At 41.5% G+C, this 10,766-nt stretch overlaps 1 protein-coding gene across 2 annotated transcripts in view; it reads right to left on the reverse strand.

The window, feature by feature from the left end:
* The window catches only part of Rab3c (RAB3C, member RAS oncogene family), a 215,010-nt gene continuing 204,244 nt past the window's right edge, over positions 1-10,766 (reverse strand). For both annotated transcript variants that reach the window (XM_031359815.1, XM_031359814.1), the window contains exon 5: positions 1-874. In XM_031359815.1, the coding sequence (XP_031215675.1) occupies positions 687-874 (188 nt within the window). In that variant the 3' untranslated portion in view covers positions 1-686. The remainder of the gene's footprint in view (positions 875-10,766) is intronic.

Here is a 10,766-nt window from a genome sequence, read left to right on the forward strand (position 1 = left end):
TTTTATGGTTTGTAGGTCAGGTTGCTTTAACTCATTTTCCTCCTGCCTCAGCCTCCTCAGTGACCCTGCACCCAACCAACCCTTCAGTGTTTTTAAAATCAACACACCCTTCAGATATTATTAATGAGAGTGTAATATATATATATTTCCTAATAGTAGACTGCCCAGACCTGTGATGGGGTCTCCAATCAAGAGCAAAAGTCCTACTTTCTTTTTAGACTAAGTTTCCTGACATCTCCTCTTGTTCATAACACACACACACACACACACACACACACACACACACACACACACACACAAAGGGTCCCTAGGTTATCATCCATACAAGTGAGAAGCATGATTTGAATCCGTGGCACTAAAGTTATTTGCAGTAAAATTGTACTCTGGGGTTTCCACAATAGCTTAATTGAGAAAAAAGTTGCAAAAAAGATTATGAAAGACAAATAAATAATAAGTTACATGCAAGTAGTAGGTGTTTATAGATGAATGATCCTTACAAATATAAGAGAAATTTGCCACATATTAACACAGGAAATTGCTCACGGTTTGAATGCATATATGGGCCACTGACATCAAAGACTTCCTTCAAATAATTATTAGGCAGTATAATTGAAGGCTAATAGACCATTTATCAATGCTCTTTCTTGGCTGCTCTGGAGCCCTTTGGAGCTCCTGTGTGGGAGACATTAGCAGCCACAGTTGGGCTGCGGTGGAGGAGGGGTTTCCTTGAGCCTCGTGCTTTGCTTTGTGGCCGTGATGGCTGGGTCGGTCTCCAAGCTCTCAGACATTTTGTCACAGATGATATCTACGAGGCGCTCGAAGGTTTGCTTCACGTTGATGTTATCCTTGGCGCTGGTTTCAAAAAACTCAAACCCTAGAAAAAAAACACACACACAGAAACAGGTCCATTATTTCATGTTTCTGAAGCCCAATGGACCCAGTTGTGGTTTTGAATGATGATGGGGCAAAGACAATGGTGGGAGATGGCTGTGGTTTAGACTGGGATGACGGCTGGACAAGAAGTGCTACCCACTGACCAGAGCAGAGAGTTATAAAGAGGGATTGATGATGTTCATTTTATTTGTCTCCACTGATTCGTTCATGCTGTCTGCAAGGGTAGAGAGATTTTCTGAAAGGAATTCAAGAGTCAACAGTAGTGTCATTCAGAGCCCTCACCAGCTAGTCCTCTTGGACTGACTGCTTGTTCCTGCCTCTGGTGTCTTTGTTGACTTGGCTGGATTAAGAGCAAAACACTGGGTGTGTCTGCGACTGCTTTTCCAGATACAACTAGATGCTGTGGACTCTAACTTAATCAATGAATCAACCCCTCGATGACACTATTGCTAGGCAGTGAGGGGTTGGGGTTGGGATTTAGTTGGTCTGAGTCCATTACTGGAGCTGTATCCTTGGGTGTTATATTTTCCGGAATTATCCCTTGTTCTGTTTCCTGGACACCTAGATGTGAATTGTTGTGCTTGGCTACAAGACTGACTCTTCTGAGAAAAGTGAGATACAACTTCCTTAGGACTTTCTGTCAGGCCGCCACGTAGTCTTTTAAAGTCTTCTCTGACACTGACATTGATTTCCATTTCTCTCTCATTGCTATATTGTGCCAAAATTATTATTATTTTAAATGAAATATTTAGAAAAGGCCCTGTACATATCCTATCAAAAAAGGGACTATGAAGTTCCTATACAATCCTGTTTTTTTTTTTCCTGCCCTGTGGCTGCCCAGTCACGGGACCAAGCAGTATCTAGCAGGGCACTAGGTGGCGCTAAAGAATCACTGGAGTTACCGTAGAGCTCTTTCAACCTCTGGGTATTTGAACTGAGTGTTAATCCAATAACCCTGCAGTCTTTGTAAAGCTGTTTCAGCTATCTGGTGGGGACGGATTTCTTTCTCACCAGTACTGTTTATGGCAGTAAAGTTTTTGAATGGGAAAGGAAACGATAAATTTTAATTGAGCAGCGAAAGTACAAGAAGGTGGTAACTGTGGGGGATGCTAGGGGGCAAACCCCACTTCCGGGATGCGGCTGCCTGGAAGCAGTCTCAAAATGCAGCTCTCCACAAAATGTTATCATTCCATTGTTCACATTCACATTCTACTGGCTGTGCTTGCCAGTCAGTTGCTATGGCAACTGCCCCCAATTGGCCAGCCAGAGATTGGTTTGGTCCACCGAGGGGAATGTTGATTTAGGATGTGTTGGGCAGAACACAGAGAGCCTTTTCTAATCCATTCTCAATTTTACACGCTATAAATCCTTCTGGTTACATCTGGCCCTATCTCAGAGGAGACACAAAGATTCAAAATGATTAAATTCAGTGAATGCCCTGGCTCCTGGGACCAAAATGAAAAGAATTGCCCACCACTTCGCATCTATGTCCAGATCCCTTTACTAACTAGGAAAATACTTGTTTTCCTGAAGGGAATTGAAAGGGAAGATAAATGATTTTCATAAGTTAAAATTTCTAATTTTTAGACACCACTATTTGATCGGATGATTAAACCTTACCATATGTGATGGTTTGTATATGCTTGGACCACGGAGTGGCACTATTAGAAGGCGTGGCCCTATTGGAGTAGGTGTGTCATTGTGGGTAACCCTCACCCTAGCTGCTTGGAAATCAGTCTTCCACTAGCAGCCTTCAAACAAAGACATAAAACTCTCAGCTCCTCCTGCACCATGCCTGCCTAGATGCTCCCACCTTGATGATAATGGACTGAACCTCTGAACCTATAAGCCAGCCCCAAGTATATATTGTCCTTTATAAGATTTGCCTTGGTCATGGCGTCTGTTCACAGCAGTAAAACCCTAAGACACTGTGGGATCCTGGGAATATGTGGTCACTCAGGAGAGTGTGTCTAGAAGACCCGCACACTATAACACTCCTCAGCATGGTGAGGAGGTGGGGGGTTACTGGACCAAGTACCTTGGCAGCCCTCCATTACATATGTGGAGAGCAGGATGGTAAGCAAGTATCTGTTCTTTCCCATTATGTGGGTCCGGGGATTGAACTCAGGGCATGGGGCTTGGCAGCAGGCTCCTTTATGCAGTAAGCTGGTCTGACATAATGGATCTGCTACCATGAGCAAATTATGACTTCCATACTCACTTTCATAATTTATATTTGCTTTGCCTGTCTTACAGCATTATCATAACTCTCAAATGGAAAAATGTGAGCGAAGGGGCCAAACAAGCTGGCGATTGTGTAGTCTAGTGTTTACCCCATCACAGAGAATATTGAGAGCACTTGGAACATTTTTAACTCCCCTTGTCTGAGAGCAGGCGCCATTAATTTGTCTAGTTTTCAGATATGGAAGTGAAGGCAGAAAATGGATGAATGACTTGTTTAAACCTTCCCATGGTTGGCTGGGAAATGGCAGAGAGAAAGTGTATCCATTAGCCACCTACAGACTTTCCTGCCTTTCTAGGTACCCTGAAGATGGGAGCTGTGGTTTTATTGCAGTTAAATGATCAGGTCTAGGGTAATGAGTAATAATTAACTCACATACACTTTTATTAATTTAAATAATTTGAAGGTGATTACATGGACTTAAGGATGCCAGTGAACCTAACAATACAGTTGTTTAACAGCTTAAAATACACAATGGGATTACAAAAGCCACATCTCTGTATGAATTAGAGAAGTACCGCTACAAAGAGTTCTGAAAATTAAACTGTTTTCCAGTGACCAACAGCCTAAATCTATCTATGCTAAAACATGGAGTTCAAACAGTGGGAGTTCAAGATCAATGTCACAGCCTTTAGTATTGTATCGTTGAGTTGTTTAGATCCGGGAGGATGGGGGCCTATCATGCACCTCAGACTTCCATGTCCATTTGAATCACAAAGTAAAACTTCTCTGTGAGAAGCCATTCATGTTCCACACCTGTGTCCAATCATGTTTCAAACCTCGACCTAACTTACAACCACAAATGCAAACATTGGAGCCTTTATTCTCCGAATAACTCCTTGGACTGTCTGGTTATTACATCACAGTGTCTTGGTCTTTTTATCTTAGCTGCTTGGACCTAATAGCTTGTCCTCAGATAAACCTTACCCTCACCTCCACACACACCATCCTCATCAGAAGTCAGATGTCAGTCAAAGAAGCCTCGAAGCCTTACAAAATCCTGGAGATGGTTTCCAACTCACTGCCGAGGCTGGTGCAGTTCATCAGGATCAAAGAAGTAGACCAAGGTCATGTAGCAAGCTGACTATGGAGTCCGACAAATCCCCTGATAAGTAGGTTACCACTTTAGCTTCTTGCTCTGAACACTTGCCCCTTACGCCGCATGATCTGCAATTAGTAACTTTAACTTGCATGTGACTTCATCAGGTGAGCCACGGACATGCTCAGTGAAACATGGAGGAGAGGGCTCTTCTTTCTTTTTCTTCCCAACTGCTCTCTGGCAGAGGCAGCCCTGCTCCAGACTCAGAAGAGCACATGCCCCAGCCAGCACACTTCTGCCTTGGGGTTCTCCAGATTTGACCTAAAAAGAACAACTCCTGCCCTTTCTAAAGCCCATGATAGGGATACCCAGAAGTTTTATGTTTATGATTTAAGTTCAACTATTTGCCTCTGTACACCTGGAAGAGCAGCTGACTATCTGGAAGGACTCTGCTGGTGAGCAGGGACAACCACAAATCCTGGGCCCTGTGGTCAGTGACACAGGTCTGGATTGCTGGCATGGTTCTTCACCCTGTTCCTTAAATGTCCTTGGACCAAAGCACAGGGAAGCCTGGAACCTTTCCAGGCTCCTACACACAGGGAGGCAAGCAGGGCCATGAGGCCAAAAGCATGCTGCTCACTGGACATGGCAGGTTCTAGGCCGTCACTCTGTCACGAGGAGACCTGAATTGTCACAGCGCCCCACTGTGATTATCCAGTGTTAGCAATAACAATCATGGCTCCAGTCTTGAGTACTGAACAAGCTCTTTTCTTGGCTCCTTTATCCCGTGAACTTATTCAATTTTTAGATTATATTACATTTCTTCCTACATGTTAACATTTATACCACACAGTAAAGCTCTTTACTATAGTAGTCTTTATGAATATATATTATATATATACATAATTAAAATTATGTATATCTACATAAAAAGATTATATATGCATATAATCTTTTTATTCACCCCAGGAAGAAGTCTTGAACACTGTTTGATCTCTCTAACCTTTTATATTTTTGAAAGAAAAGCTGCCAGTGTGCCCCCATCCTCCCATAACACCCCGAGCTGTACTTTAGTGCACCATCTCACTCCTAGCTGTCAATAGCTTACATTCTTGCCACCTTTTCCATTTCAAGTGGGCTCTTTCTTCATTTGAGTTGTGACTACAGAGCTTCCTCTTCTAGTTTCCTGTGGAATCAGATGAACCAGAGCTGTGGGGGAAAGGTCATTTCGATGCCAGGCAGGGGACAGTTGGGCCAGAAATAAGGACTTCAAAGCAGCAGGACCAACTGTCATTTTAGCTAGTCCCACATTGGGGACCAAGCCATGAGACAGACTTTAGGAATGGGAGGGGAATGAGGATTTGACCCACTTCCCTGAAGAATGGCCAAAGAAAGCAGCCAGAAGGTGAGACAGGAGCTCGGTCCAAGGCTAAAGTTGATATAAATAGACCACAGAACGGACAGGTCTCTGAGTTTCTCTGATCAGCCAGGCTTAACCAGATGGCAGGATTCAGAACCTGTGCAAGTGTCATCGTATAGCATTGATGAACGCTGGTCCCCACATAGAAAGTCTTATCTCTGCCCTTAGATTTACAGACTCTAGTTTAGTCTCATGATAAGGAAGCAGGTGCCTGAGTTTGCTGGAGGTTGCATGAGCTATCAAAATTCTCCACTCTCCATTGAGTATAAAATTCAGGTTGCACAGCTGGGCATTCATTCCCCAACTCTTAGACTTTCTTTAGCTTTCAGACCTGCACCTACACATCCAACTCTCCAGGTCTACCAAGCTTGCCCCCTCTACCTCTGCTAAATGACTCAAAGGCTACCCTCCACTGCAGCTCTTCCCTTCCCACGAGTCTCCCTAAAGAACCCCACGCTGCATCCTTTCTCCGCAGTCAAAATAGTGTTGGCTGAGTTTTACATCTATTCTCAAGACTGTTTAAACTCTAAGGGGGCTTCCAGCCCCTCACTGGGCAGTATCTCTGACACTCACAATAATAATGCTTGATCTTTTTCAGGCATTGCGGCTGGAGCAGATTAATGATTCAATTACCACTCTAGGAAGGAACTTAGAACTTTAGATTGCCAGCAGTGACCACCACATTTAGAAAACATTTGGAAAAAGAAATTGTTAGTGAAGCTGGGTTCCAACATTTTTGTTAGTGGACACAGAAAATCTTAGGGAACAACTTGAAGTTCAGCAAAGTGCACTCTTATTAATTGAGCTAGGGACTTTTTGAGGTCAAGGAACAAGAACAATAGCATTGGCTGGTGGACCTCTTGCTGAGGTTGGACTGGTGACTTAGGTGGTAATTTCTTGTATCCATCCTTGCCCTCAGCTTCCAGATATGATTTAATAAAAATTGCTGGTGAGTCGATGTGAAATCTGAGGATTTAAAGTAGAAACGACTCGTTTTTTTTTTTTAAATAAAAGCTTAGATTTGTGATTTTTAAAATTTTATAATATTACTTGTTAAGATAAATAAGAAACTAATTGATCATTTCTTTGTAACTTGAAATTGCTGCCTGCCAGTAGGAGACACTGGCTGAGAAAATTACCTTGCTTGCTCACACTTTGTTAATTTATATCAAGTTGCTTACTTATGAATGTCTGTGAGTTTTGGGGAATAATTAAAGCCTAAGTAACAGTTATCTGTCTAAGCCTACCATTTTGTACTGTTATTAACGCCATAAGGAAACTTTCTCATATGCTGTTACGGCTGTTACTGAGATGTTTTGTGCTTTGGGTGTTCTTTCAAACTATTTTCAATAGAAGTCAATTAGAACAGCTTTGTATAGTTAAGCCACAGCGAGCTTGGACCCAAACCAACTACCAGGTAACACTTCCGGCACCTACGTCTAAGCTTTTATGGTTTTCGTTTTTATAAGTTGCCCCTGGGTTAGACCCCAACAGAAGACAGACACCTGAACCAATAGAAAAAACTATTTGGAATAAGACTTCCAGTTTGAGTAGAGATAGAGTAAGTTCGAGTTCCCAAGACTTCCCTGGGAACTTACGTCCTGCTTGGCAGAAAGAGACATGTACATGGGTAACTGACATTTTGATTGGCAAGTTAAGACATGACTGTTAGGCTAGCTAAGTCTTCTGCCACAGCTGAATACCCCAACCAGTTGGAGCAGGATAGGTGTACAACAAAGACATGTTCCTAAGGAAATCCTCTACCCCTAAATCCTGATGGGTTGAATAACTTGGCATAGGTTTTTGTGGATTTCAGGCTTAAAAACCGTGTACGATCGGGACTCAATGTCACAGTCAGCTCCGGAGTCTGGTCTATAGCCCTGATTGATCACTCCTGGGGGAAATGCTCAGTAACTATCCCTGTCTTACTGAGATTGGAGTTCCTGTAGCTTGTGAGGCAACTCCTGGACCAGAAGAAATTTGTTTTCTTTACTTGTGCTACAAAATGTTTTTTCATAATCATTTACTAAAAGAAAAATAGAATGTAATCACATTGTAATGTCTATACTGCTTGAAAGATTTTGCTTGGATATATACATTGTGGGAGACAAAGTTGTTGGAGCCTACTCATTGGCGTTTGCTCAATCTATGCAATATGTAAGTGTGTATATATGTTTGTATGTAAAGTGGTTGAAACCAGCTCATTGGCTTTTGCTCCACCTACCAAACACATGTGTCTGTGTATGTATGTGAAGTGGTTGGAGCTTTTCTCCAACCACCCAATCTATGAATGTGTATAAATGTATATATGTATGTATGTATGTATGTATGTATGTATGTGAAGTTGTTAGAGATTGCTCGTTGAACCTTGTTGGAGCTTGCTTCATCCACTAAGTGTGAGTGTGTGAGTGTGTGCCTGTGTGTCTGCTTTATATTGCTGCTGACCCCACATCCTGTTCTTACATTGCTGAACATATTGTCAGTGTTGCTCTTCAGCACTGTATATATTTAAGTTTGGGAAATATCATTAAAACTTGAAGTTTCAACCCAAGGAGCCTGTTTCTGACATTCTTGATGGGGCCTGTCTGGATGCTGACCACTGTTCCTGCCCTTCCTGTTGTCCCTGACATGAGATCAGTATTTCAATTGTCCGTTGTCCTTGCACTCTTCCTAGATTCCTTGGCATACCATTGGTGGGAAGGTAGAAGCTACATAGAGAAGGCTTCTTTGTTAAGAGAAAGCCAAAAAGCATCCACACTTTTGTAAAAAACTTTTTTTCCCTGTGTATCCAATGAACAAACATATCATGTTTAAATTTCACACCTGGCTGCTTCACATTTTAAATTATTTATATCACCTGCTCATCCCCTGTGGCTATTTCTGTTTGAAGCCCTCCAGAAAAAGCCAAGTTCCCTTGGGTAATAGCTCTAAGGTCTTGCATGATGAACCACCCACTCTGAACATTTCCAGTTCCCTAGTAATTATTTTCAAGTATATATTTTTTATCAGCTACAAATTGATACAATGTGAAATTCAGCATCCTGGTAACTTTGAAGCATATAGTTCACAGACTTTAGGATAAAATGTTGTATGAACACTAGAATCCAATTCTGTAACATCTTCATGATACCCAGCAGAGTCTGTATCCAAAGAGCCAGTCACCCTCCATCCCGGCCAGTCCCCTCTACTAGGTATATTTTGCTCTCCAGTTAAATTGTGCATCCCATATGGGGTTTCCCCATCCCTAGAAAAATCTAACACAGCATCTAGTAGAAGCAGGTGCCCAGCAGATGTTGGCTAATTACAGGATTGATTGCTATTAATTGGTTGGGAGAAGCTGGTAGATCGAAATGGAAGGGGGGAGAATCACTTATTCCTTTGTTCTTTGTTATGAAGTGACTGAACTTACAAGTAACTTGTCAACTGCATTATTTCTAGATGGAGTTTACCAAGCATGGAACTCCATATCATATCATTTCAGATTTGCCCTGTGGGAGATTTGTTATATCAAAAAAATCAAAGCAGTCCTATTCATCCATGAGGAAAGGCATTTCTGAACAATAGGAAGAAGTATAGAATTGTTCAGCTCTCACTAATAATTTTTGCTTTGCCTTAAAATATAAAAACTCTTAGAGGGTAGGAAAGTCAAGATTCTCTCTGAGCTTTCAGATAGATAAGTGTCATTCACAATGCAAGAGCTGCTGTTGGTATGCACTTAAGTGCCAAGTATTTTCCAAGTGGAGTTTGTTCCTTTAAGTCCATGAAGTGTTTCCTTTGTGACTTTTTAACATTGCATTAAGCTTTTAATGATAAAGGAGATAATTTCCACCCTTGCCTGTTAATGAACTGTTAACATGAACATTAACAACTATTCTTTGTATAGGATTTTCAATTTACAATAGCATTTATGTGTGTTATCCATTAGCAGGTTACATTTGCCGTCAGAGATGCCTATGAAACAGAGCAGCTATTGAAATACATCTTCAAGTAGCCGTGCCCAAACAAATGCGGTTTCATTGTGACATCCACAGATGGGTGATCTTTGTGGTGCACCATGTAAAGAGCACTGTGTTATGCCATTACATTGGTTTCCATTGTTTGGATCCAGACTGTACTGTAAAGTAGCTCCTTTAAAATATTTATTTTACAGTAGAGAAATGTAGATATGTTACACATATAGAAAACCATGGCAAAGATTAGAGCCTCTTTCCACAGCCCCAGGCTTTTTCATCCCAAACATTCCTAATGTCTACTTTATATCTTCTGGCAGGTTTTGGCCCAAACACAATGGAATAATCTCCGTTGGCTCCATAAAAACAGTCATGGGGACTCTTAGCTAGCCTGAGCAACATGCTTTAATGCTCAATAATTCTTATTTGCATATGTTTATTTTACAAAGTGATGGTTTTCATAAAAACATTTTCTGTGTAACTGGATCTGGTATTTTAACAAAATTTACCATAACTGCAATTTCTAAAAGTCAGAAAATTCCTCAGAAAGTCTGAATCTAGCTCCACTCACAGGCAGTTAGTTCAGCCTGTCTAAAGCAGACACCGAAAGCTACACAAAACATTATTTAAATGAATTTCTTTTTTATGGTGACAAATTCTAAAAAATTCAATTAATTCATATATTCTCTTGATGGTATATTTAGGGGCTTTTTTTTTTGCCTTTGGTCTTCTAGAACAGAAGAGGTGACGATAAAAATGTGCAGCCTTTAGAATTGTTTCTTTAACAAATAATTGCTTCCTTGTCAGAGAAAGCCAATCCAGGTGAGTGGAAACTAATTACAGTTAAGGGCAAAGAGAAAGCCAGGATAGGGTGTGTTATCTAGGAAGAGAAGGGACATTTACTTGAATGATTTTCACAGATGGAATACCATGGTTTCTATGTGCATGGGGGATGAAGCATACACCAGCGTCAAACAGAGCTTAGTGCTGGGACTTGGGTTTAAGAGACTAGAGAAAATCCCCTGTTGAGAACAAAGTTAGGAAGCTCCACGAAGTACACAGGGTTAACATTCTGCAGAAGCAACTCTTCCCACATAATGTTCACAAATGACTTCTGGTGAGACTGGGACCCTTTCACAGCTCCATAAAGGAATAAGGGCATCTCTTAAACTCCAAACATGGAGGGCATGATCTCTGTCTCTCTCTCTCTCTCTCTCTCTC

Source organism: Mastomys coucha, unplaced genomic scaffold, assembly GCF_008632895.1.
Source record: "Mastomys coucha isolate ucsf_1 unplaced genomic scaffold, UCSF_Mcou_1 pScaffold8, whole genome shotgun sequence".
Lineage (NCBI taxonomy): Eukaryota > Metazoa > Chordata > Mammalia > Rodentia > Muridae > Mastomys > Mastomys coucha.